Genomic DNA, 27,915 nt, shown 5'->3' with positions numbered 1-27,915 from the left:
TCCCCTGACACGCCCACCAAGCCACGCCACGCCCACCAAGCCACGCCCACAGAACCTGATTTCAAATGTTTGAATCCCACCACTGGAGGAGCCTTCCCTGACACGCCCACCAAGCCACGCCACGCCCACCAAGCCACGCCCACAGAACCTGATTTCAAATGTTTGAATCCCACCACTGGAGGGAGCCTTCCCTGACACGCCCACCAAGCCACGCCCACAGAACCGGTACTCAAATGTTTGAATCCCACCCCTGGAGGGAGCCACCCCGGAAAAGGCCCTTTTCCTGGGTCTCACCAGGTGCATCTCCCTCAGGGATGGGACCCTCAGCATCCCCTGCCTCCCTGCGCTAATGGGTCGGTAGACGTGACCGGCTGGTCCCCTCAGATAACCTGGTCCCAAGCCATAAATCATCCCAAACTGGGAAGGACCGGAAACGAGGGTGTCGGGCTTGACCCGAGGCCCCTCTTTTTTGGGGGGGCATTGCAACTCGCCACCGCAAGCGGGAGAGGCCGACCGTCACGCTCGGATCTGGGGTGGGCGCTGAGGGCGCCGCAGCCTCTCCGTCTCTCTCCCCCCCTTCCCCGCCGCCTCCTCCCAGCCACGGGGAGCGGAGGGAAACGGATCAGGAGCGGCCGTTTCGCGAGCGGGGCGCGCTCTGATTGTTACGGTCCCGGCGGCCGCGGGCGACTCTGGGCTGGAGCCGGGAGGGAGGAGGCGTCCCATCCGCCATCCTTTTGCAGCTCGGGCCGGCCTCCGCCCTTCCGAATTGGCTGCATCTCTCCCGTTCCCGGTTTGCCTCTCGCAACCCTCCGGCTCTCCTTCCTCCTCCTCCTCCTCCTTGCAGCCGCTGCGTTGGTCCGGGTTTCTGGTTGCATCGGAAACAAAGGAACGGCACTTGCCCCCCTCCTCCTCCTCCTCTCCCGCTCCTCCCCGTCCCTCCCCTCCCCTCCCCTCTCCGTCCCTCTGGACTCCCAGCCGCGGCGGGCAGCCGGATCGGCCGTGCCTTCCTCGCCCAGCCGGACTCCAAAATGCCACGGCTGCAGCCGTCGAGGCCCCGCAGCCAGGCAGGGCTGCCGCCGCCGCCGCTCCTGCTCCTCCTGCTCCTGGCCGGCCACGTCGCCCGGGTAAGTGGCATCTGCCGCGCCTGTCAGGCAATCCCGGGCCGGGATCCCGAGCTTTTTTTTTTTTGGAGTGGGGGGGAGACGCTCTCTCTAACCCGTCTTCTCTTGCCAGGCTCCCTCGCCTGGATCCAGCGCCCCCACCCCGTTCGCTCAGGGATGTCCGGAGTCTTGCATTAGAGTGACTCCCCTCCCGGCTTCAGCATCCCCCCTCTTAATAAAAAGGCCTGAAGGCAAGAGAAAGCACCCCCCGCGCTCTCCTTGCTCCGACCACCCACGGAAGGCGCGTTTCTAAAAAATAAGCCAATGCAGGGGTTGCGAAGGGTTCCCAAGGCGGTAAAGCAGTCCTGCTGAATTGAGGGGGCTAAGACCCCTCTAGTCATTTGGCTGCCGAGAGAGGGAGGGAGGGAGAGGGAGGGAGAGAGAGAGAGAGAGGAGGAGGGAGAGAGAGAGGGGGAGGGAGAAAGAGAGGAGAGGGAGGGAGGGAGGGGAGGGAGAGAGAGGGAGGGGAGGAAGAGAGGGAGGGAGAGGGGGGAGGGAGGGAGAGAGGGAGAGAGGGAGGGGGGAGGGAGAGAGGTAGGGAGAGGGAGGGAGGGAGAGAGGGAGGGGGAGAGAGAGGGAGGGGGAGAGGGAGGGAGGGAGAGAGGGGGGAGGGAGAGAGAGAGAGAGGTGCGTCTGGACGCCGGAGACCCCGGAGTCGGCTCCTCTGTTTAGGAGCATCCTTCTCTCCTTTAGGGCGGAGGGCGTGTGTGGCTTGCGGGAGCGGGGAGGGGGTCAGATGGGGAGAAAGAGGGGAGTCTGAATGAGCAGCAGCTGCCGCCGTTTGCCGTGGGGTGGAGGTGGGGGGGTGACCAGTGGGCTGCGCGTGATTTGGAGGGATTAGCCAGCGGCTCACACGCCCCCTTTTTAGGGTGTTGCATCCCGCTCCTGCACCCGAGAAGAAGGTGGGAGGGGCTCGGCTTGCTGGAGGGTACCAAGCCGCTCCGGAGCAAGTCAAGGGAGCATCCATCTCCCGGAGGGAATGGGTCATTCTAGTTAGGAGTAGAGGCTGGGCCGAATTAATCTGGAAAGAAAGCGGAGTGGGGAGGGAGGGGGGTCCCGATCGGTCGTGCTACATTCCCCGGGTCAGCATGTTTGAAGCTTTGCAGCTTTGTTGGAGAATTAAAGACAACCCCTCCCGTCTCCTTCGCTGGGGCACAAGCAGAGGTCCCGGTTTGTAAGCTCTAGTTGCAAAAAAGTCTTTATAGGAAGGAGAAGGTATTCTCTCTCTCTCCCCTCCCCCCCCAGCGCCCCCAATTCGATTGCACAGCTGGAGCCAATTGAAGGGGGGGCCCTCCAGCCACGCCAAAAGTCACCTGCAAATCTTCAGCTCTTTTTCCTCTCGCCTGCTACAAACTCCCCTTTTCGGGAGGGAGGGGGATGGGAGGAGGTGGGGTGGGGAGGGGGAAAGGTGAGCTGTGACGTCATTGGAAGGTCGATGGGTTTGCACAGAAGGGGGGGGCGTTTTCCCCCCCCTTCCCTTCTTGCTTTGCTGTACAGCGTGGGTGTCTTGTGGGGAAGGTGGGAGGGGAAACCGAGGAAAGGACGGTGTCTAGTATTATATATAGAACGATATTTGCTCATCATCTCAGCGGGTCAAGGTCTGCGGGGAAATCATATATAGGAGGAAGGGGGTTTGAGTTGGGTGGGAGTCCACTGTAATCCTTGCTTTTGCTGGCCCGTCTTTCTGGTTTCAGCTCCCTCCCTCTCAGCGGAAGCAAAGTCTCAAGTAATAAAAGTGAAAGAGCCTCCCATACAGAATTTCTCTTCGAGGGTGGGGAAAGGATTGCCCACTCCCCGATCTAGAGATAGCCATGACGACCTCCTGGGCAGAAGCTGGGAAGGAGGGGGCCTTGATTGGGGGGTGGAATGGAAATAGGGGCTGTTCATTTAGTTCCAGGGAGGACACCCCCCACTCCTTCCTGCAGACTGGGTCGCTTGGCGTATCTTTTTCCACCACGCCAGTGATCTTTCCATGGGCAGGAGTGGGTCCCGTGTTATACCGTGTTTTCACGCCTGCAGGGGGTGTGGCTGGTGTCAGGAATGACATCATCAGAATGGGGCGTGGCTGAAAGCATCCATCCTTTTTACACTTTAGGGGGCAGGGCGGTGGTGGAGGTAGGGTTTAATAGAAGAAGGGTGTGTTACGCTTATTGTTTTCACCGGCCCTAATAAAGAGGGATCCAAAATAAATAAAGAATAAAATCAAATCAGACTTCTTGGGTGTGTGGAGCACGTCCACGTGTGGTCCATGCTCTGGGGAGGTGGGACTTGAGGATATTGTGAATTCTGAAATTGTGACATTAGGGAAGAGGTACTTTTTAACAAGGGTGTGTGTGTGTATGTGTGTGTGGTTTTCAGAGGCACTGTTGCTGGTTAAGAGCGATAGAAGCAGTAGCCCGTCTGGCCAGAATAACACACCGAACAGGCTGGCCTAAGACAAATGCAGTATGACATCACTGGGGTGTGAATGCCTAGAGAAGAGACCCAGTGACTGAGTCCATACTATAGGTATGGTCCTCAACTTACGGCCACTGTTGGGGGGGGGGGGGGGGGGGGGGGGGTTTTTGGGGGGGGGGGGGGGGGGGGGGGGGGGGGGGGGGGGGGGGGGGGGGGGGGGGGGGGGGGGGGGGGGGGGGGGGGGGGGGGGGGGGGGGGGGGGGGGGGGGGGGGGGGGGGGGGGGGGGGGGGGGGGGGGGGGGGGGGGGGGGGGGGGGGGGGGGGGGGGGGGGGGGGGGGGGGGGGGGGGGGGGGGGGGGGGGGGGGGGGGGGGGGGGGGGGGGGGGGGGGGGGGGGGGGGGGGGGGGGGGGGGGGGGGGGGGGGGGGGGGGGGGGGGGGGGGGGGGGGGGGGGGGGGGGGGGGGGGGGGGGGGGGGGGGGGGGGGGGGGGGGGGGGGGGGGGGGGGGGGGGGGGGGGGGGGGGGGGGGGGGGGGGGGGGGGGGGGGGGGGGGGGGGGGGGGGGGGGGGGGGGGGGGGGGGGGGGGGGGGGGGGGGGGGGGGGGGGGGGGGGGGGGGGGGGGGGGGGGGGGGGGGGGGGGGGGGGGGGGGGGGGGGGGGGGGGGGGGGGGGGGGGGGGGGGGGGGGGGGGGGGGGGGGGGGGGGGGGGGGGGGGGGGGGGGGGGGGGGGGGGGGGGGGGGGGGGGGGGGGGGGGGGGGGGGGGGGGGGGGGGGGGGGGTGGGGGGGGGGTTTTGGGGGGGGGGGGGGGGGGGGGGGGGGGGGGGGGGGGGGGGGGGGGGGGGGGGGGGTGGGGGGGTGGGGGGTGGGGGGGGGGGGGGGGGGGGGGGGGGGGGGGGGGTGGGGGGGGGGGGGGGGGGGGGGGGGGGGGGGGGGGGGGGGGGGGGGGTGGTTTGGGGGGGGGGGGGGCACTTAACAACCGTACTACTAATTTAACATCTGCAGTGACTCACTTAACAAAAGTGGCAAGAACAGTCATAAAATGGGACAAAACCTCACTTAACAGATTTACTCACTTAGCAACATAAACTTTGGGCACAATTGTGGTCCTAAGTTGAGGACTACCGATACTGTGCTGGTTGCCAAGCACCTGATTTTTGACTGTGGGGATGCAGCAACCGTTGTAAGGGCAAGTCATACATCGCTTTTTTCAGTGCAGTTGTAATGACAAACCCGTCACTAAATGAGGGGTTATAAGTCGAAGACTACCTGTACACTCATTGAGAAGATCTCAAGATCTTTCTCTGGTAACATACAATGGACAAATCCTGACCCTAGTAGAGCAGGGGTCTTCAAACTTGGCAAGTTTAAGACTTGTGGACTTCAACTCCCATATTCCTCCTCCAGTCATGTTAGCTCAGGAATTCTGGGAGTTGAAGTCCACAAGTCTTAAAGTTGCCAAGGTTGGAGACCCCTGCCATAAATAAAAAAGGCTGAAACGTGCTGCCCCTCAAACTGATATTTTTAACAATTTTGGGGAAGTCTGGCCAAGATTTTGAAGCCTCTTTTTTTTCTCCTTGCTCAATTTGGCAACTTGTGGACTTCAACTCCCAGGCTTCGTCAAACTTAATAAAACACACATTGAATTTAAAAGTAAAATGTTTTTTAATGTGATGCTGCGAATTACTTGAATTCCCAGCCAAAACTCATTAGACACAGTTCCTCCAGATAAGAGCATGCTTTTCAGTTTTGTTGAATGCTGCCAAGAAACAGAAGTCCAATTAAGGCTAACATCAACCAACCCAAAAACCTAGAAAAAACCGACCAGAGTAAAGGGCTTCACGAGAGACTCAGAGAATTACTGAACTGTTTTGCTTCCTGCAAAGCTCTTCGTCATGGAGGACTGACTTTTATCCCTTATGGGAGGAGCAATCACCTCCCGGCCTTACTCCCAAGTCACCCCTTCTGCTTCAGCTGCTCTTGCCTTCTAGCAGCTCTGCGCACACATGCACTGCTGCCAGACCCCGAAAGCTCTGAAGGCAGCACCCCACTCTCAGATGGTCCTGGCTCCATCTCTGCATCAGATGTCGGACCCTCGTCCAAGTCCTTGCCAGACTCCCTGAGTGGTTCCCTTTGTCCCCACTGTCCGATACCTCTGCTGTCTGCACCGACTGCCAGCAAACCACAACATTTTGGGTGTTGAAGTCCACAAGTCTTAAAGTTGCCAAATTTGGGGACCTCCGGTCTAGAGACTCCTGAGTGAAGCTGATCTAGGCTACAGCGATGTACTATATATCCTGCGTCCTTCTGTCCTGATTTCATGATGTCGGCTGTGGTTCAAATGGTTGGCCAGCGTGTTGCCAAGATGACTTCATATTCTACAGTCAGCTTACCTAAATATTGGGAAGAATCATCCTGTGCCAGAATCTGTCTCCCCCTAATATAAATTCAGCCGTTGTGAGCCTGATTCATGTGCCTTATTCACAGCCTATGAGGTCACTCTCAGATGCCTCTAGGATGCTGATGGAAAATTTAGTAGGGGAAATCTTAATTCCCTGCAGCTATTTTATTGCTGTCTTTGGCTGCGGTGGGTGCCCAAAACTTCCTAATTCCTGCATCTCAGAGTAAAGCTCCATTTAAAAGCCATTAATGGAGCCATTAAAGAGGCAGGATGAGAGGAACGAGTAAAGGACTGGGTTTGAGGGCACCAGAACTGCGCATACGTCGATTATTAAATAAATGTCCAGCCTTGCAACGTTTCAAAGTTATGGATTATTCTTAAACAGAGTGATGGACAAACTCTTCCCACAACCCCTGGCAAATAATTGGAGAGTTTACTTGGGTTTTTGGGGTGTGTGGTTTTGTGAGGTAACTTCGAGTCAATTTGCAGTTTTCTTGGCAATCTCAATAGAGATTGATTGTTGCTTTCTTCCTAGGGCTGAGAGAGAGTGACTGGCCCAAGGGCACCCCTCTGGCTTCATGCTTAAGGCAGGACTAGAACTCCCAATCTCCTGGTCTCTGGCCTCCTGCCTTAACCACTACATCGGGGGTGTCAAACTCATGGCCTGTGGGCTGGGTGCGTGGGAAAAAAAAGTCCCGATACGTCACATGACGTTGCCGTGACAATGCGAGTTTGACACCCCTGCACTACATCGAACAGACTGTCTGTGTGGTATTAAGAGCTGAAAAAGAGAAATAAAGGGGGTTGGGGAGCAAAGTCAAAAGTGAATGACCTCCTCCGGTTTCTTTCTGATAACCTTTTCTCCATTTTTCATATTCTGCTTTCCTCCTATTTTTTTTTCTCTGCCATTCTTCTTTCACAATAGTAGCTTGTGGCAGAGGGACAGAGGGCTTTCACTAGCAATCTGCGGGGATCCTTTCCAAGTTTTTGAAATTAGACCGAGGCTTGTGGTTGGCTTGAATTGGTCATCTTAAAATGAAATAATTGCCTGTGAAACTCACTGGCATACATTGGCTTTCCTCCTGTGACTCCCACTGGGTACATTCACTTTCAGTGGTGGGATTCAAAGATTTTTACCACCAGTTCGGTGAGTGTGGCTTGCTGGGCGTGCTTTGAGTGTGTGCACACACTTTGTGCACATGTGGCCAAGACAATTCATCTTCACTCAATGCGGCTCAGGCAAGCCAAAAGATTGGACGCCGATGCTTTATATCATGTCCTGAGACCATGGCTGGGTTTTCATAGCCTACAGAAGCACAGACTAACAATCTTGTTTTAGTCTAGTCTGGTATACTATTTAGTGTGTTATGAGAACTACGTTTAGCTGTATTGCTTGTTGGGCAGAGTTTGAAATTTTTTAAAATTGCCTTTTCTTTCTGGTGCTCTCACATAGTAGGAGCTTTATAAATCATGTGGCCTCCCATTCTGCCTTATTGCTGAAAATTGTGAGATGGAAGTGAAATGCAGAAAAACAAGCCCTGATTTGTAAATGACCTCTTTGTATTTATGAGTTAGCAAGGAGATTTTTGTTAACCAGATACTGGGTAGGGGAACCTTTACCTGAATTTCTATAGGTTAAGGGAAAACCAGCTGGGTTCAAAGCAACATGTGGAAAAGGGCTTCTAGATCTGGATCATGGAATCCAGATGATCACCAAGGCAGGGATCTAAATATTCTTATTTTTTTTTTTTATCATTTTGAGGTCTTCCAGAGTTACGCAGCTTAGAACTGGTACTGAATTAACATATGGTTTGTTGGTTTTGACTTAGCATGACATGTTAATTTGGCACTTCTCTAGAGGATTTTCAGAATTGGGCCTCAGCCTTATTAATGACAATCTTTTCAACTGTCAGTGTGGCCAGTACTTTAAATCCTCTTTGGTGCTCTAGAGCAGAGGTCGCCAACCTTTTGGACCTCAGGGACCACCAAACTCATAATTTTAAATCCCAGGGACCACTAACTGGTTCTGTGGGCGTGGCCTAATTTGTGGGTGTGACTTGGTGGTCATGTGACTGGCTGGGCATGCTTGTATGTAAATATTATAAATATTTATATAAATATTGAATTTTTTATAAAAAAGAGCAACTTTTACCCCAAATCAGGCAAAGCAGGCAGGCAGATTGAATTGCTCACAGAATCACAGATTCATTCAGAGATATCTATCTATCTGCCATTGACTAGCTCAGTCTGTCACATAAAATTTGCTTGCAAGGAAACTCACAAAATTAACTCACAACACACCATGTATGTAAATATTGAATTTTTTTTATAAAAAAGAGCAACTTTTATCCAAAATCAGGCAAAGCAGGCAGGCAGATTAAGTTGCTCACAGAATTGTTCAGTTATCTTTCTATCTGCCATCGGCTAGCTTAGTCTGTCACATAAAATTTGTTTGCCGTGAGTCTGCACTGAATAATAGAACCTTCAGTCCTAAGGGAGGTTTGGCTGTGCTTAAAAGCAGAACTGAAGATCTAAAGACTATCTAGAAAGCAAGAAATCCAACCATTTCCTGCTTCCTAGCTAATCTAAATCTCCTGGCACAGCAGAACAGATGATGGTTGGAGAAAGCAAAAATAGCAATTTAGCAGGCAAGTTTGCCAGGTAAGGAGTGAGTGAGCGGGGAGGGTTCCCGCAGACCATGTGGGTGGCGCCGCCTTGTGTTTCATTGCTTGGGTGGGGGCCCACCAGTTGGCGACCGCTGCTCTGGAGCAGTGTTTTTCAAACTTAGCAATTTTAAATTGTGTGGACTTCAGTTCCCAGAATTCCCCAGACACCGTTGGCTGGAAAATTCTGGGAGCTGAAATCCACACATCTTTAAAGTTACCCCATTGGAAAAACACCGCTCTAGACTCATCTGAGCCAGTGTAAGAAAATATACCCTCATCCCTTCCAAAAAATATCTCTGAGAAAAATAATTCTGCAAGATGGTCATTTTATAATTTGAGCAAGAAAAGGATAATCGATCATTGAATGGGTGTGTGGTTAATGTATTCTAATAAATGTGGGTTGCAACATCATGTGTCTGTGTAACAGAAAGACACTTAACTGAAAAAAATTCAGCATACAGGCTGTAAAAGATTTTTAAAAGTCCTATTTTAATAGCTGAAATAACCTGTTTATCCAAACGATGCTCTTGTTTCCTAAACAGTCTGTTCTCTGTATAAACAACATCTATTTAATTCTTGTAGTTTGATTTTAAGCATGCACAAAGACAAATATTTATAGGAATTAGCTTACTTAATTAGCAGACCATCCATTTCCCAAGTATTTTTTCCAGAAAGTTTATCATGAAAGAAACACAAATGTTGACCTTAGTATAAATTATAGAGTTTTTTCCCCCTTTAAAAAACCCCCATCTCTTGTAGTGACTTCTCAGAGTTGCTAACAAATGTCTCAACTCTACCAGAAAGTACTAAGAACACCAACAACAAAAACTTTGTCATTGTAATGGGGCTACGAAAGACAAATGTTAAGCAACTGGAAGCCAGTGACTAGGGAGACCATGTCAAGTTTGCAAAGGCATCCCGGAAGGATTCATTCACTGTGAAATTCCTGGTTGAATGGGTAAAGGAAATTATTCCATCAGCAGCTGCAGAAAATGGCAATGGTTGAGTTAGGTCAAATTTCTACTTGCACCTTAACAAGCTAGGTGTTAAGCTCATTGGTTTAGTGTCTCTGGGGATTCTCAGTCATCCAGGTGTTTACTTTCTTTGTTTTTACATGAAGACATTTCACTTCTCGTCCAAGAAGCAGCAGCTTCTTCTTCTCCTTCTCCTTCTTCTCCTTCTCCTTCTTCTTCTTCTTCCCCCTCCTCCCCCTCCTCCTCCTCCTCCTCCTCCTCCTCCTCCTCTGAAGGTTCTTGGATGAGAAGCGAAACATCTTCAAGCAAAAAACAAAGAAAATCCAGTTGCCTTTAAAAAAACACCTTTGGGACTTGTTGGTTTGGATTTATTTTCTGTCTTAGAGTAATGTCTGAGTTCAGTCATTGCCATGGTTGAGTTGTATGATTTATAGCTTTAGGTATTTCATATACTGTAGTTTAATGTTTGCACCTAGTCATGATGTTAATTTTTGTTTAGGAATTTTGCATGATTTAATTGGCTTGAGGTTCCTTTTCTTTTTGTATTTCTCTATGAGATTGCTTTTAAATTAACGTAGTGTGATTTAAAAACATGAGAAATAAATGAACTTGCTTTATGACTTAGTGCTATATCTGAAACCAACTACTATGGTTTATTCAGTAGACCATGGTTAATGCATGTTATGAATCCCATTTCTAACACAATCTCAATCTAAGCCACAGATAAGGAATCCACATTAAGGTTTAGCACATGTCAACATCATTACTAAAATTCGTAGGACTAAGAAAAGAATTGACTCCTCTCATAGATGTTGTCCCCTCTAGACATAGCAATGCCTGAGTCCATCCTCATATCTACTGCATTAAAATTCTCCAGGGATAATTCCCAGCACATATACAATCTAGGCTTTAGATTTTCTCTCCTAATTTTTTCCTGCTGTGACAGAAATTGCTCTTGTTATCCACAAGATCCTTTTCAGAGTCCAAGCATCTCTCCTCAAATGTCCTCCCAAAAAGACTGCTTCAGCATAAAAGCCAATTCACTGTTCAGTGGTACCTCAGTACTCATTATTAATTGATTCTGGGAGGCATGGTGAGTACCAAAAATGATGAGTCCCAAACAGATATTTTCCCATAAGGAATAATGTAGTGAGTCACAAGCAGGCCTGGGCTGCTGGGGGTTCGCAGGGGTTCAGAAGAGCCCCTAGCTAAGATTCAGTGCAGTTCGGACAACCCTCCAATCCCATTCCTGGCTGGTCCCGCCCACCCCGCCCCTCCCAGGAATCCCCAAACGGTCCGTTTTAGATGCAGGTAAGTACAGGATGTGCGTGGAGGCTCGGGAGGGCAAAAAACAGGCCTCCCAGAAGTTTGGGAAGGCCAGAAATGAGCCCATTTCCGGCTTCCAGAGAGCCTCCGGAGCCCTGGGAGGCCATTTTCGTCCTCCTGGAGGCTCAAGGAAAGCCTCCGGATCCCGGGGAGGGCATCTCCCCCCGTCATGGTGCAGGAGGCCAACTATGCTACGCCCATCATGGCAACGCTGACCCAGCAACCGGGCAGAGAACCCTTTGCTAAAATTTTTGAAGCCTACCCTTGGTCACAAGGCAGCCAATACTGACAGGTTGTAGCTTGTGCGTTGAGTACCGAACAAATGATGAGTACCTGAACAAAATTTTTGCATCAAAATGCATTAAGTACCACGTTTGATGAGTTTCAAAGCTGTTGAGTACCAAGGTACCACTGTATTTTTAGGGACATGGGTCCCATGATTCACTGTTTCTGGGCTGAACTAATTCTTTCAAAAGCTGTTGCCTGGGTTCACATCTCATGCTAACCCATGGCTTGTTCAAACAACATTTAAACAAATAAACCACAAAAGCTTGAGTTCATCTAACCCATTAAATCAAACAATCACATAGAGGTCTGGCATAGTGTTCTGACTACAACTATTGTTTTGGAAGTGAAATGACTTAAATGTTTTTCGGGGTTGTCTTGTGGAAGTGAATGGCTACTGCTTCGGTCCACAATTACTAAGCAGTGGAATATCACAGAATAAACCTGGGTGATATTTTTAATGGATCCTTAAACAGCTTCTCACATTATTGTACATGGTATCAAATGCTCTCTTTTTCATTCTTTTATAAGATATATAGTTTAGATCAGGGGCCTGCAACCTCAAAAACTCAAAGAGCCATTTGGACCCGTTTCCCACAGAAAAGAAAACACCAGGAGCCAATAATTTAACAACTGGTGTGACTGGGTGGGCATGGCCAACTCAATGTCACCTACTCCCACCCAGTCACCTCCTGCTCTGGAATATGGAGCGAGTCTCCATCACCCTTACCTTCTCAGGCCAGATGAGGAGTGACAGGGAGAGGTGGGGCCAACCAGTGGTGTGATCAGCTGACAGGGAGCCGCAGCAGAGGACCGAAGGAGCTGCATATGGCTCCAGAGGTTGCAGACCCCTGGTTTCGATGAACAGCAGAAGTGAAATATTTTGTCCAGAGAAAAACACAAATTTCTAGCTGCCTAAATGTTGAAGGTGTGGCTAATCAGTATCCGATATTTTAAATTCCTTGGAATTGGCTTATTTGAACCTCAGCCTCTGCTGTCCCTTCTGTCAAGCTGCATGTAAGACATTCTCTCTCAGCTATTATGTTCTGAGCCTGCAAGCAGATCCTGGCCTGTCTACCTGCTTTAGATGGATCCAAGGGTTCCCGTTGACTTTTACCTTGCCAGTTCAATTCTTTCATTAATTTATCTATACAGAAGTGTTTGTGGAGTTCTTGATGTTCTCTGAGCTTGGTTGTTTACTTGAAGGCATTTTAGTACCCAACTACCCTGTTTCCCTGAAAATACGACCTACCCTGAAAGTAAGTCCTAGCTTGATTTTTACAGGTATGCCCAATATAAGCCCTGACCCCCAAATAAGCCCTAATTAAGATCCTGTCAACTCCAGAGTGGACGGGTAAACATTAAGCTAGGGTGGGCATTGGTGGGGGGGTGAAGTTGCCCTACTACTAACTTTTGGACAATTGTAGCTAGGCCTCACGCACCCTGACACCTGTCTTGTTGGTCCATTTCTTCTGCAGTCGGCAAGGCTGGCAAGGCTTTCCTGAAGGCCTTTGTAGCTGATAACAAGGGTCCAGATCGAACCAGAGCTCTGTTATCAGCTGCAGAGGCCTTCAGAAAAACCTTGCCAGCCACAGAAGAAGAAGTTCCTGAAGGCCTCTGACAGCAAAAAGGACGCACTCAAGTGAGGTTAGTCAGTGGATGACTTCCCCTGAAAATAAGACCTAGTGCTTTTTTTGGTGGAAAAAATATAAGACTGAGTCTTATTTTGGGGGAAACACGGTAGGAAATATCACCAGAGCGGATATAATGGATATAATCTGCTTCTTAAGGATGCCAGTTAGTACTGTATATTGTGAACAGGAAATTTTTTTATATCTTTGATAGATCTTTGTGGGGGCATTTTAATGCTGAAGGGAGACCATCCTAGGGGGTGATTGGGTGATTCCTTCTAATTGCTGTCTGAAGTGGTACAAACCAGTGAGAAATGTTGAAACTGCTTTCCTATATTCCCAATACAGGGGATGTGTTTCTTCTCCAATTTGGGGGTTCCCATGGAATCCCCAAAACTTAGAGAGCCTTCTGTACTTTGTGCCTTATTTTAATTACCTTGTAGTGATGCGCTACAAGGCATGCAGTGATGCCAAGGGATATATGTTGTATAACAAAGGGGTTCAGAAATGGGATATTCGAGGCGCTTGGGATATTTACCAATTTTTTTAAAGAAATGAAAAAGAAACCCAAGATGTTTGAAAGAGAAATAAAATAAAATAAAAAGCATATTGCTTTAAGTTGCTTTGTCATTCTGATCTCAGATTCTGAGAACCAACTGATAGCCTTTTTCATTTCTTGGGAATCGAGTGAATATAATTTTGATTGATTGGAACTATCTACTGAAGCAAAGCTCTGGGTCAGAGATAGATGACAGAAACAACAGATGGGGTCCCATTATTTCTGGACTTCTTGCTAGATGACCTCCACATGATCTTTTCAGGCACTGGAAGATGAGTTAATAAGCAATAGGGTAGAATGACATTGACCATGGACATATCGCACTAAGACAAAAATTGATTTGCTTGTTTTGAGCTGAGCATGATGTACAAATTCAGCTCTTCTAGTTGGCCTCATGTTCAAATCAAGATAGAATGGCTTATTCAATAACTGGGTTTAAAAATTGGGGTTTAACAGCAACTGGGTCTACCCAGCATCCTAATCTAGACTAGAGGGGAGGATGGGTTGTTTGTTGTGTTGGTTACAGTTTAGTATAAACTTGGTCATTGTCTACAAACAGAGAGAACAACACTAGCAGGTTAAGTGATATTAATTGGAGTGCCAAACATTTGGAGTGGCTGGCTATTGTGTTCTTTTACCAGGAATTAGGATTTAATATTGTTGAGTGAACCAGTCATTGATTGTTCATCAAACGGGACTGGAGCACATACAGACTGTATTGCATGATTTAATAATTTGGTTTGGAGTAAAGAGCACTTGTGACTCCATTGAAGGTTTATTTCTTTCAAAAGTAGACAGGCATTTTAACAGAAGTGTCAATATTAGCTGAAGTGTTTGCTTAGTTGTAGCAGCTACAAGAAACTCCATGGTGATGGAGAAAGCGGACTGTGATTGGGAGGCAAAGTGCTTTTATAGGAAAGAAACCCTGTCTTTTGTAGTCAGTGGGCTGGTAGTGGAGAACTGAGGTTTTGTAGCATGTCTGAAGGGATGTATAAGTCAGATTAAGCTTTAATATTCAGGCAGAGTTTGGTCCTTCAAAACATTCAACCTCACTAGGTTAAACCAAACTAGGGAATCAAGTCCAGCGAAAGCTAATTTTATTGAGTTTATTGGCTATCATAAACAGAATTTGGAAGTCTGTTCTGTACAGGTGGTCCTTGTTTAGCATCCTTGTTTAGTTCAGAGACTGTCTGAACTTATGACAGTGCAGAACGAGGGGGAATGATGGCAGGCCTTCATAGTTGTACCTGTTGGGAGTGTTCCTACGGTTGCGTGATTGCAATTTGGGCACTGGGCAACTGGCTTGCATTTATGATGATGGTAGTGTCCCACAGTCATATGACCGCTATTTGCGACCTCCGTTGCCAGCTTCTGACGAGAAGAGTCTATGGGGAAGCCAGCAGGAAGTCACAGACGGTGATTTCATGACCACAGAATGCTGCAACTGCTTGGGATTTGCCCAATAATGGCAACTGGGATTGGCCCAACTGTGATTGTCAAACCAGTGGTCATGTGACATTGCGATTTATGACTATGTTGCTTAGTAAGTTATTGCCAGTCTCAATTACCATGGTTAAGTGAGAACAACCATCACCACCACCTCTTCCTCCTCCTCCTCCTAGTTCAGCAAAATAGGGAGGCATCTCCCTGAGCCACTTCTGAATATTATCCTGTTGTTCTAGAGCAGGGGTGTCAAACTCAAGGCCTGAGGCTCAGATACGGCCCATGGGGTGCTTAGATTTGGCCTGTGGGGCCGCCCTGAAAATAGCAAAGGACCCATGGTGCCTCTGCCAGTGAAAACGAAGCTTGTGAGGGCTGCACATGGCCCTCCTGACCTCTGTTTTTGCTGGCAGAGGGCTGCAGGAGGCTCCCCCAGCCAAAAAACAGAGTTGTGAGGGCCGTGTGTGTCCCCCCAGCTCCATTTTCATTGGTAAAGAGTTGCAGGAGGCCGTCATAGCTGAAAACGGTGCTCGGGAGCCCATTTTTGCTGGCAGAGTGCTCAGGCCACTACAGGCAGCTCCTGACACAAATGACATCATGCTGGCCATGCCCCCCTGGTCCCCCAAGGTCAAACACAACCCTGATGCAGCCCTCAATGAAATCTAGTTTTGACACCCCTGTTCTCGAGTTACAAAATGTTTAATCCCTCTTTGCTTAGGTATTGGAATCTGTAAATCTCCATGAAGATCATCTTCTATACCAGGGGTGTCAAACTGGATTTCATTGAGGGCCGCATCAAGGTTGTGTTTGACCTCGGGGGGCCGGGGTGGGCCTGGCCAGGGTGGGTGTGGCCAGCTTGATGTCACTCATGTCAGGGGCACCTTTGGCGGCCCAAGTGCTCTGCCAGAAAAAACGGGCTCCTGAGTTCCGTTTCCAGCTGCGATGTCCTCGTGCAACTCAATCGGTGAAAACAGAGCCCAAGAAGGGCCACACGCAGCCCTCACAAACTCTGTTTTCAGCTGCAATGGCCCCCTGCATCCTCTGCCAGGGAAAACGGAGCTCTGTTTTCCCTGGCAGTGGCACCACGGGCCGGTCCTTCACTGTTTCGAGGGCGGCTCCAGGGGCCAGATGTAAGCATCCCATGGACTGGATCATACACCCCGGGCCTTGAGTTTGACACCCCTGTTCTATACTCTTTATACCAGTGGCTACCCATCTTTTGGAAGTCAGGGACTGTTTTTGTGGAGAGCAGCATTTCCACAGACCGGTGTGTGTGTTTGTGTGTGTGTGTGTGGTTTCACATGCTGCTGTTGTGGTTAGCCAGCAGCAGGTGTGGATGGCTGAGGAGAGCGAGGACTCAGATGAGGGGCCAGGGCCATTAGGGAGTGGACTGCTGCCTTCAGAGATTATGGGGGCTGGCAGCAGCAATGAGGAGGTTCCCGAGGAGCCTGTGCCAAGTGCGCATGCGCACAGGGTTGCTCGCAGGAAAGAGCAGTTGCAGCAGCACAGGTGACTCGGGAGTAAGGCTGCAGGGTAATGGCCCCTCCATCAAGAAGATAAAAGCCTTCTATGAAGCGAATGTTCTTTGTAGGAAGCAAAGACATTTTGAAACTCTAGCCTCGTGGATATTGCAGTATCTTAAATTGGTATTTGAAGACTCTTGTGTTGTGAAATATTTCTTATCTGTTATTCTTGGCAGACTTGCACAGTTTTGGCGAAGTTTGTGCTTATCAAAGATAATTAGTTTGGAGCAACCTTTTAACCGGGGATTTGTAAGAATCATTAAAAGGTTTCTGTTCCCTTTGGTTCGTGTTTGTTTTATTGGAAAAGAGTTTGGGTCAGAACAGCTGCGTGCACATATGTGGATGGGGATTCTGTTAATTGCACGGGCCAATTCCTGTTGTGCTATGGCCCGATGCCAGTCCATAGCCCAGGAGTTGGGGACTCCTGCTTTACACTTTCCATGCTGCCCTGAACATCCTTTGGCATGTTCACTAATTTGCTGGAAATATACCCCATAAGAGATATGCCCGATGCCTCTTCTGGCTATTGAATGTGTGTTGGAGCAGGCTGATGGAACGATATGCAACTTTGCTTTGTTCTTTAGGAAGAGGAGAGGCATTGCTTTGCAGGGTGTTTTCAAAAGAGGATCCTTCCTGCAGCGATAACAAAGCAAAACCTTCCTTCTGAACTCTGAATAGCTTTGTTATTTACGATTTAAGCTGAGGACTTAATCCATAATTTAGGCTGGGGATTTAAACTCTGTCCTTTATATGACCCCATCCGTTCAATCTAATGATATCTTATCACTGAGAATCATACACTCACCAGGATAAAAGATATATAATAAATGAGTCCACGGTATTTAAAACCATTTATTTCCCTCTAACGATCTCTCTTCTTCTAAGCCCCCTCCTCCTCCTCCTCCTCCATTTGGTACCTCTTTCAGCCTGAGGATTGCTAGATAGAAATGAATGACAATCAAATCATTCCAAGGATTGCTTTATAAATATGAATGATGCGTTCCATAAATGAGAATCTCCATTTCAATTACTTTTGGCATTTATCCTAGGAGACCAGGCTCAGCTTACAGTTGCACAATGAAAAGAAAGAAAGAAAGAAAGAAAAGAAATAGAGAGAGAAGCAACAAAATGCAGTTTAAAAAAAAACACACCTCAGCCTCGGTGGAACATCAAGCCAGTTCTTCAAGCCTCATTGACTTCATGGATTATTTAATCATATTTGACCATGAAAATAGGTACTCAGCTGACTGCTTTTCAGAAATAAGGAGGGAAAAGCATTCTTCAAATCTTAGCTTTTTAAAATTAAAACCCAGTGCTCTTTGGAAAGTTCATTTCTTCAGGATTTCGAACACACCTGTTCCTCCAGTGTAAATTCCTTTGTGAAATCTTCAGAAGATGGAGTGATTTTAAATTCAGTTTCAAGGATATGAAGCATCTTGTTTCTCTAACTAGCCGCTGCCTTGGTGACTTACAAATCCAGGTTTTTCTTTTTCTTTTTCTCCTCTTTCCTTGTTTCTGATCCTAAGATATCCCCTGTTTTTAGTGGCAATTTAAATTTTCCAGTAAAGTTCACGCAGGTCCATAATTGATTTGCCTTGTGATGTGTCATATTTCTTTGGTGTATATTTAGAATTCATGATCATAAAAACTAAAACATAACATTTATGATTTGTATCCATATAGTTTCCTTCGTAGAGATCAGATATTTGAACAACAAAATTCAGTGTTTTTTGAGTAATGGAAGATATATTTTCAAACCAGCTTTCTTTGGAAACAATTTAAACTGGGATTGTTATAAATGGTTCAAGTTTTTAAGGAAATAAAAGAGAAAGAGAGATGCCAACTATTTACAACTAACAGAAAACCAGATTTTTAGAGACTTCTGCTGAATCGTGGCTTGTTCTGGATGAGATTTAAGGTGGTACACAACCTGTTTGACTCCTAGATGGTGACCTCCAGATGTGTGGGATTACAACTCCCATAGTTCCCAGCCAGCAATCTTAAACAAAAAAAAAGTCAGCATTCAGGAAGAAAGGCTTTTCATTGTCTTGATCCTTCACCATGCCCTTAAGACTACATTTTCTGCTTTGGTTATCAGAGACAAATAAATTCCATTATGACTTGATAACCTCTACTTAGCAACTAGTATTATTGGTTTTAATATCCTGCTCAACTTTAGTTCTTGGACAATTGAGTGTATGACACTCCTAAAGATGAAACCAGAACATTTTTCTTTTGGGTTTAATGGAAAAAGAACTAGAGGAAAAATGGAATTTTGTTATTTTATATGTTGACAGCAGCAAGACTATTGTATGCACAAAAATGGAAGGACACTTCGATTCCTAATATAGAATGAATGATTGCAGAAGTTGAGGGTGTTGGCTGAAATGGCAAAATTGACCACTTGAATTAATAAAAAAAAAACATAAGTACTTTTGTTTCCACGTGGAGACAGCTTCTGAACTTTGTGCTTGATGTGGGGAAGAATGACTTGGGTTTTACTGATTAGATTGATAGTTCTTTACATAAATTGTTTGTGTTCATATTATTATGAAAAAGCAAAAAGTTGTGATTTGATGTTATTTACTGCAAAAGACAGAGTGGGAAGTCAGTGCTTCTTTTTCTTTTTTTCCCTCTTACCTTTCCTCACTTCTCCTTCCCCTTTTCTTCCCAGTTACTTTCCTATTTATTTTTGTATTTTGTATTTTACATTACTTTAAAACTCAATAAACATGTCAATGATGGAGCATACGACAATCCTGACCTCACTTAAATGTTCAGTTCCGTTCAAAATGTCAAATTCTTTCAATTCAAAACGGTGTTCCAGTTTGAAACATCAAAACGATTCTACCTGGAATGTTGGTTGCAATTCTCAGCTGGGTATGGAGAAAAAAACAACAACCCAGATGCTCTTGTCTCTGTGCAAAAGCGATAATGTTATCACTTGATTGGAAGTGTTCTGGTGATTTAATTCAGTAGAGCAAGGAAGTGGATTTAAACATCAGGATCATTTTTCTAACTGGAAACATTTGAGCAATAAAACAGAACAAGGTGGCCTCTCTTTTGCTGGAGCTGTTTAAACAGAGACAGTAGAGCCATTTATTGGGATGCTGTACTAGAGAATGCTTACACTGGGCAAGGGGTTAGACTAGAAACAGGGGTGTCAAATTTGATTTGATCGAGGGCAGCATCAGGGTTGTGTTTGACTTCAGGGGGCTGGGTGGGTGTGGCCAGGGTGGGTGTGGCCAGCTCGAAGTCACTCATTGAGGCTCTGTTTTGGGCCACGACGGCTTCCTGCAACCCTCTGCCAGCAAAAATGGAACTCGGGAGGGCTGCTCCATTCTTGCTGGCAGCGGGTTGCAGGAAGCTGTCGTGGCCCAAAACAGAGCCCAGGAGGGCTGCGTGCGGCCCTCCTGAGCTCCCTTTTCATTGGCAGAAGCACCACGGGGCGGTCCTTCACTGTTTCCAGGGTGGGCCTGTGGGCCAGACCCAGGGCTGGGCTGCTGGGGGTTCACAGGGGTTTGGGAGAACCCCTAGCTAAGATTCCGTGCAATTCAGAGAACCCCTGAATCCCACTCCTTGCTGGCCTCACCTACCCTGCCCTGCCCCTCCCAGCAGTCCCCAGGTGGCCCATTTTGGATGCAGGTAAGGGAGGGCGAAAAATGTGCCTACCAGAAGTTCAGTAAGTCTGGAAATGGGGCTGTTTCCAGCTTCCAGAGAGTCTCCGGAGCCCAGGGAGGCGATTTTCGCTCTCCCAGAGGCTCGAAGAAATCTTCCGGAGCCCAGGGAGGGCAAAAACTCCCCCCCCCCACCGTGATGCAGGAGGCCAACTAAGCCACACCCACCATGGCCACGCCCACCCAGTAACTGGGCAGAGAACTCATTGCTAAAATATTTGAAGCCTACTCCTGGCCAGATCTAAGCACCCCACAGGCTGGCCTTGAGTTTAATGCCCTGGACTAGAAGATCTCTGAGTTTCCTCCCAATCTGTGCATGTGATGATATGTACAGAATAACCCTTGAGGAACAAGGGTTACTCAAGGGTTATGGGAACGTTTATGAGAGTAGTTACAAATAATTATTCAGCCACACACAGATACACTAAATTGAGTTAAAGTTTACTTTAAGAAATAGCACAGTCCAATAAACGGTCCACGTCATATACGTTTAACAGTCCAAAGAATATCCAATTACAAAGTCTTCTTACCAGTTGCCTTTGTCATTTACAGTAAACAAAGATTTCAAAGTATAAGCACAGCATAAATACAACAGAGAACCTTAGATAGTAACAGAATGTCAGAGAAAGCAAGCTATGATCTCTAGCTCCCTCTTATGGTAATTTTCAATATAATCAACCAATCAGAATATAGTATAAATCAATAAGGTCACTTTGTCTTAAAGTTACAAACATACATTGTTGGTTTATATATTGCCAACCCAACTAATTTGTGTGCAGATTCCTAACAGTTTGATCCCATAGCCATCAAATCTCTCAACTCAGGGGGTCTTTAACCTTGAGAACTTGAAGACTTGTGGACTTCAATTCCCAGAATTCCTCAGCCAGCCATGGAGTTGAAGTTCAGAAGTTCCCAAGGTTGGACCCGCCTGAGTTAACCGATTCCTTGCACACTCGGTCCTGTTATGAAGTTGTCTGCTCTCAGCTCCTGAAAGCTGAAACTCTGCTTGACTGCGGGACTTAAACTAAAAAAAAAAAAAATGGTTTGTTTGCCAGAAGCTCTTGGCATTTAAATAAAGACATGAAGCTTTGCATGAGCTCTGAATGTCTCAGCAAGACCTTTGCACATCTGATAACCTAAAGCTTTCTTTAAGCATTCAAGATAAGAAAAAGGAAATACAGAAGAGTTTGCAAACATTATTCTCCTTTGCTTTTTTTTGTCTGTGAGCTGTGATATTAGCCTCTTATCTGGAGCTGGTAAAAGGGGTTTCTGTAATTTAACTGCTGAGTGCAGCATATTTGGATGTCCCCATTGAATAACGCTGTTTCAATCGGGCATTGGTAAATGAGCAATAAACATGTAAGGGTGAGATGAATGTTTTCACTTTCTCCATACTTTAGTCAAGCTTTGCCAATAGTTGTTTTTTTTGTTAACAAATATGCCGTTTTTCCCTGCTTAGGTTAATGGCTTACAGAAGCACGAGAAATTCTAATGTACTCATTAGCACAAATGATTTAATTTGTGTATGTAATTGTGATGGGAGTGGGGCTGTGAGGTACTCCATGGATGGATACATTGTTTTAAAATTGAGGGCTGCAGTCAAACGGGATATATTGTATAATATGTGTGTTTATTAAAATTTTAAGAACAATTATAAGAAACACGTATAAAGTAAACTAGAACAGAGGTAACGATAAAGAGAAATAGCAGAAAAAGCTAAAAGTGCAATACAAGAAAAGAGAAGAAGCTTAGGAAAAAAAGAGAAAGATATAAAGAAAAATATGAAGGTTTAAAGACTTCTTATATTCGTCCCAACAGTTATAGATAAACAAAAACACAGGGTAGATTTTACAAATGATCAGAGTTAGAAGGGACCTTGTAGGTCATCTAGTCCAACCCCCCCCCCCCCAAGCAGGGGACCCTACACCATTTCTGACAAATGGCAGTCCAATCTCTTCTTAAAAGCCTCAGAAAGAAGGAAAGAAAAAAGCAAAAATGCAGAATGAATAAAAAGAAATATAGAACACTTTTTGATTTTCCCTTGCATCAGTTACACACATCCTTGCAACATTATCCCTTACTCTACGATTATAAAAAAAAAGCTCACTTTTTTTTGTTTTTCCGCTAATCATCAAAACCACAAATCATAAGTGCTTTTTCCCCCCTGTTTCAGGCAAAAAGTCTACACGGGATTTCCAGTCAGCCATAAATAAAGATATTGTTTTTTCCTCTAATCAAAGAGGTTGATTTAGATTGCATAGATGCGTCCAAGTAGCTTTCTTGGCAATAGTAGGAAATGGTTTGTCATGGCCTGGTCCTGAAATACATTTTTGATTTCCCGCATAGCTCTGGTATTCCGAAAGTAATTTCTTATTTAGGAGCTATCTAGATCCAACAGTAGTTTCCAATCTCCAAAGTTGGAACAGTTGTGTTCTTCCCAAGAACCAAGTGTCATGTACCTACCTTCCATAAGAGGTTGATCATATATTAAAATGTGCCATGGAATCAATAATCAGGATCCCATTTTTGAGATTCTGATTCTTCCATTTGTAATGGTCTTTCCCCCCACTAGAAATCTGTTTCATGGTCTGGATTCACATATCATGTAAAGCCATAATGTAGGGTTGTTGGTCCTTTTTTTGCTGAAGATATCCATTGAGCATAGCCATGCAGTTTATTCAATAAAATATGGATATGCAAGCTATTGTTTGGTTAATGCAGTTTGGAGATATAATAACCAATTCAATGGAGTTCATCCATTTTGGTTTCTATAGGATTGCACTCTACTGTTGTACATCTATATTTGTTTGCCCGAGCCTAAATCCCAAGTGAATCTATTCATTGGATTTCACCGTTGGACCATTAACTCTCCAGATTGCTGTAAACATGTTGAGGCAAAATGCTTAACCTTGGCCAACCCAGAACATGTTCTTGAATGAATGCATCTCTTTGAGCTTTGTTTAAGGTGAGCATAAGAAGTTCTTTCAGTTGTGAAACTCAGCACTCGATGTCCTCACCAAAGCTTGGATTTTTCTTTTCTTTTGTGGTTTAACAGTTGTCATATTTGAAGCCTCTTTCTTGTTTTCCTGACCTGGTCCATTGCTGGTCAGTTTTGTTCAGTTCAGCGTGACTTATGATTCAAACCAAGTAGTGATAGAAACGACAGTAAAAGCATCAAAAACATGGTCATGTTTACTAACATTTGAATAAAATTCTAACTCATCCCACAGAGAATTCAGTTTTGGGCCAGCTGAGTCTCTTTGGAGACAGGTTTCCAATCATAGATATTCAAACTATGGAAATCAGTAAAAAAAACCGAAAAGCCAAGACATATGACAGAAGAATGGAGGAAAAAACCCTCAGATGTTCAGGCTGGAGAAGTGAAAATTGTAGACTTCAGATACCTGCAGGGTTATCCAGAGAAGACAGAAGTTCTGTGCAAACAGCAGGATAAAAAGTAACAAGTGGAACAATAAGGCAGCAGTTGTGGAGGTGAGGTTGGTAGGAATTATAAATTAACAATTTTGTTGAACACCCTTTTGGGGAAGACCACTATAAATTCATTGCTGCATTGGAAATTGGAAAAAATACATCACTATTTCTATAGAAGAATGGCAAATTAATTTGAGGGAGTGTATATTGATGTCAAAAATATCCTCATCTTTGAAAAACAAATCTGATATACCCAGGGGTGGGATTCATTTTTTTAACAACCGGTTCTGTGGGAGTGGCTTAGTTGGTGGGCATGGCTTGGTGGTAATGTGACTGGCTGGGTGTGGCCAACTCAACATCACTCACATTGAGGCACGCATCTCCTCGCCTGGCCTCGCGTGACTGTGGGGATGCTGCAACAGTGTGAAAAACGGTCATGTCACTTTTTTCAGTGCCACTGTAACTTTGAATGGTCACTCCACACAAGCAAAGTACCAGTAAAGGAGGGGAAAAAACTCCAGAGAGGTTCCTGAGACAGGAAGTCTAGTCCTGCCAAGAATGTAATAAGGGTTAACGGAGAGGCAGTTTGTGTAAGCAACACCAGAATGTTTCCTTCCTGCCTTCCTTACAGGATTAGGCCAGTAATTTCTTCTAACAACTGGTTCTCCGAACTGCTTAGAATGTTAACAACCGGTTCTAGCGAATAGGTGCGAAACTGTAGAATCCCACCCGTGGATATACCATTCTGCTTAACTTGGAAACCATTTGCAGATGATAATTCTATAGGAAAGCCACTTTGGACTAGTGGCTAAGGTAACAGGTTAGAATGTGGGAGAATGTGAGTTCTAGTCCCGCCTTAGCCATGAAAGCCAGCTGGGTGATCTTCAGCCAGTGGCTTGCTCTCTGTCAGCCCAATTAATTTTCCAGGGTTGTTGTCGTGGGGGAAATAGGAGGGTGAAGGTATGTTGAATATGTTCATTGATCTGAGTTATTTGTAATAATAAAGGTGGAAGATAGACAGACAGGCAGGCAGGATAGATAGATGATAGATAGAAGATAGATAGTAGATAGATGATAGATAGAAGATAGACAGTAGATAGATGTGATAGATGGTTAAAGATAGGTGATAGATGATAGTGTTGTAGTAGAGTAGATAGTGATAGATGATGATTGTAGAGAAGACGTAGATAGATGTTAGATAGATGATAGATAGATAGAAGATAGACAGTAGATCGATAGATCAATCTACATATGGGCTTGTGCTACCTCTGAGAGAGTCTCTGGCTCAAAGTCATCAGGGACCTTCTGTGTTTGAAAATGGACTAAAACCAGGGTCTCCCCATTGCTGGTCCAGCTCCTTCACCACTACATGACATTGTCTGTCATCTTGAATGCTCATGGAATTGGAGACAGTTGATCTACTGTAATTTGAAAATGCAATTGGACCACAGAATCTTTGTCTACTACCCTCTATCTCCATCAGGAGCTAAATGAACAAGGTTTTTTTTTTTCCTTAGTTGGATCTACTGAGCGCACATGCTGATAGATTCCATTAAACTGTTCCTTTTTTAAACCAAAAGAAAGGTGAGCGTCTTATGCTCCTTGCTGTGAAAACATTGGGGAGCACAGGGCTACTTTCCAAGGCTAGCAATTAAATCACAATCTTTAAATAAACAGAGATGCTGAACTCTCGGTCACTCCACTCTCTCCCTCCTTCCGGCCATCACCCCCAAAACTTAAATGGAACATATTGATCAAAAGTGCTTCTTGTAATCCTCCCCTGCTGCAAATAATGATGTTTTTTTTCTTAGGCAGTAGCTAAATCTCATTATAGAAACTCATAACTTGGGGGCTGCATATCTCTCCCTCCCTCCCTCTCTCTCCCTCCTTCTTTCCTTCCCTCTTTCCTTCCCTCCCTCCCCCTCCCTCTTTCCCTTCTTCCTTCCTTCCCTCCCTCCCTGAATGAGAGAGAGAGAGAGAGAGAAATAAAAAGAAAAGAAGAAGAGGCTGGCTCTACATAACACCCTGAGCTATGGTTGTTGAATAAGCAGCAATTAGCTGAATTCACACAACATGCCAAGACATAAATAACGGTTTGCAAATTCGGGTGGCTAGGTTGAAACAACATGTCAAGACAGAATTAAAGACTGACACGAAGGCTTCACTAAATGTGGGAATCCAGCTGGGAGAGACAATGAATAAACGAGAGAGAAAATCAGACGTGAACATCCCACAGTGTGGAAGCTTTAGTTAAGAGCAGTGATGGTGTCACAGGACGACACATTATATCTTCATTCTTCTATGTGGCCAAGTGCAACGATGGCAGAGAAATCTTATGCGTTCAGTAAATTGGATAATCTTTTCCCAGCTGTGAGTATGCACGCTGCATGCCTATCTGATATTTGGCTGGGTTCTCGGAGCTTGTAATTCTCAATTTGAGGACAGCTCCTTGGTCCTTGATTGGCTTCTAGATTGAGTTCAAAGTGTATATTTTTAGTCAGTCTAGAAGATATTTATACATTCTCCTTCAAGACAAAAGAAGCACTTTCTCAGACTGGCTCTAAAATGAAGTTAGAATATAATACTGTAGATGCATAGCAAATGGATAGAAAAGATGACAAACTCTGGCTTTGAAAACAAAAATCACTTTGTCCAAGAGCCGTTGGCTGTTATCTTTCCTGCACTTAAACCTCATGTGCTTCCTGCGTTCATTCATAGTACCAAGCCCAGATGTGGGCTTGTTTGATTTCGACTTAGAACATTGTAGCTAAGTCCGGCCATTGTGGCTTGTAAATCATAATTTATGATTTAAGATTATGTGTGAAAGCCTTTATTACTTCGTTATGTAATGCTTGCTTAGTTTTGATGATTCCTTCCTTGTACATTGCCCAGAATCTGTATGATTGGTACTCTAGAAATAGTGTAAAATAAATAAACAAATCATGCATTTGCAGAGAATATTCACTGGCCAGGCCTACCTCAACAATCCAAAGTCCAGTCCATTGTGTCTTGAACACCAGTAGGTGAAGAGCAATGGTGGAAGAGAAATTTCATCCCCCGCTTTCCTCCCTCTCTTTTGGGTCATGGTGAGCAGAGGAAAGAAACGTCAGGGATGGGTTAGTCAGGGGTGAAACGTTTAAAGAATGGTCCTCCCAAAGATGGTTTTTTTCAAGAGGCAACTGGACTTTCTGGTTTTTCTCTGAAGACGTTTCACTTCTCATCCAAGAAGGTTCTTCAGCTTGAACTTGAACGGAAGAAGCTTCTTGGATGAGAAGCAGCAGTGGGATCCTACCTGTTCCACTACCGGTTTGGTGATGGTGCGCGCATGCGCACCTAATGCATGTGAATCTAATATGCCTGCGCAGCTTTCCCCACACCAGCTGGAGGCTGCAGCGCCAATCAGCTAAGAGGATAAAAAAGAGAAAAGCACAGGGGCAAGTGGGAGGGACGATCCTGCACTTTTCTTTATCCTCTCAGCTGATTGGTGGCTTTCCCCCCCTCCTCTCAGCTGATTGGTGGCTTTCCCCCCCCCTCCTTTCAGCTGATCACTGGAGACTCTTTTTTAAAACTACCTATTTGGCCAAACCGGTCTGAACCGGTAGCATAACCACCATTGTTGAGAAGTGAACTGTCTTTAAAAACAAAACAAAACCCAGAAAGTCCAGTTGTCTCTTGGAAAAAAAAAAGCACCTTTGGGACAGTCCTGACCTGGATGACTGAGAATCTCCATAGATGTTTAAAGAATGGTGAATGGTTTGGAGTTTCGGAAGAGGTGGGGTGCTGATTAGAATGTGAAGCAAGACTGTTTGGCAGATCTCTGAGGGCCATGAATAACTGAGCGAGGAGTGATATTGCAGTTTAAATTTTCAATCTCCCCTCTCAGGCTCAAGAAGATTGGTTAATTCCCTTTGCTTGGAGGTCTGAGAGGCCTTGGATTGGTGCTCGCCATTTTGGGTTCTTCTCTGTTTGTTCCAGGGAAGCCTGAAGGGTCAGACAAGACTTCCAAAGAAGGTGCTTGCAGGCAGAATGGGCCAGCTTGCCCTGGCCAACTCACCGTGGCCAATTCACTGTGGCCAAGTCGCCACAGCCAATCTGCCATGGGACACCTCACACACAGGATTCAGCTAGTACCTTTTATTTTTCTTGATCACATTTTTGTCAAAATTATTTTATCCCTTGTATCCAAACCCCCCCACCCCCAATCATTCCTATGACGATCAGCTTTTGTAATGCTTTGAGGAATAATAAAAGGAACCAACACCACGTTGAATTGTCTGGTGGTGAGTTGGGGAAGTCAGATTCATTTAATAACCGTGTTACTGATTTGACAACTGCAGCGATTCACCTAACAGCCGTGGCAAGCTATGTCGTAAAATGGGGCAAAATTCACGTAAACAAATGTCTTGCTTAACAACAGAAATTTTGAGCTCAGTTGTGGCTGTAAGTTG

The 27,915-nt window shown here is 46.2% G+C and overlaps 1 protein-coding gene across 1 annotated transcript in view; it reads left to right on the top strand.

Annotated features, from left to right (window-relative positions):
• Nucleotides 1–596: 596 nt before the first annotated feature.
• SDC3 (syndecan 3) overlaps nucleotides 597–27,915 on the top strand; it is a 99,345-nt gene continuing 72,026 nt past the window's right edge. Inside the window, exon 1 of the mRNA XM_087970820.1 lies at nucleotides 597–1,124. Within this exon, the coding sequence (XP_087826946.1) occupies nucleotides 1,029–1,124 (96 nt within the window). The 5' untranslated portion in view covers nucleotides 597–1,028. The remainder of the gene's footprint in view (nucleotides 1,125–27,915) is intronic.

Source organism: Notechis scutatus, chromosome 8 (assembly GCF_049901735.1).
Source record: "Notechis scutatus isolate UNSWTSFEM ecotype Mainland chromosome 8, rNotScu1.2, whole genome shotgun sequence".
In the NCBI taxonomy this organism is placed as follows: domain Eukaryota; kingdom Metazoa; phylum Chordata; class Lepidosauria; order Squamata; family Elapidae; genus Notechis; species Notechis scutatus.
This window is presented reverse-complemented; position numbering and strand designations above follow the sequence as displayed.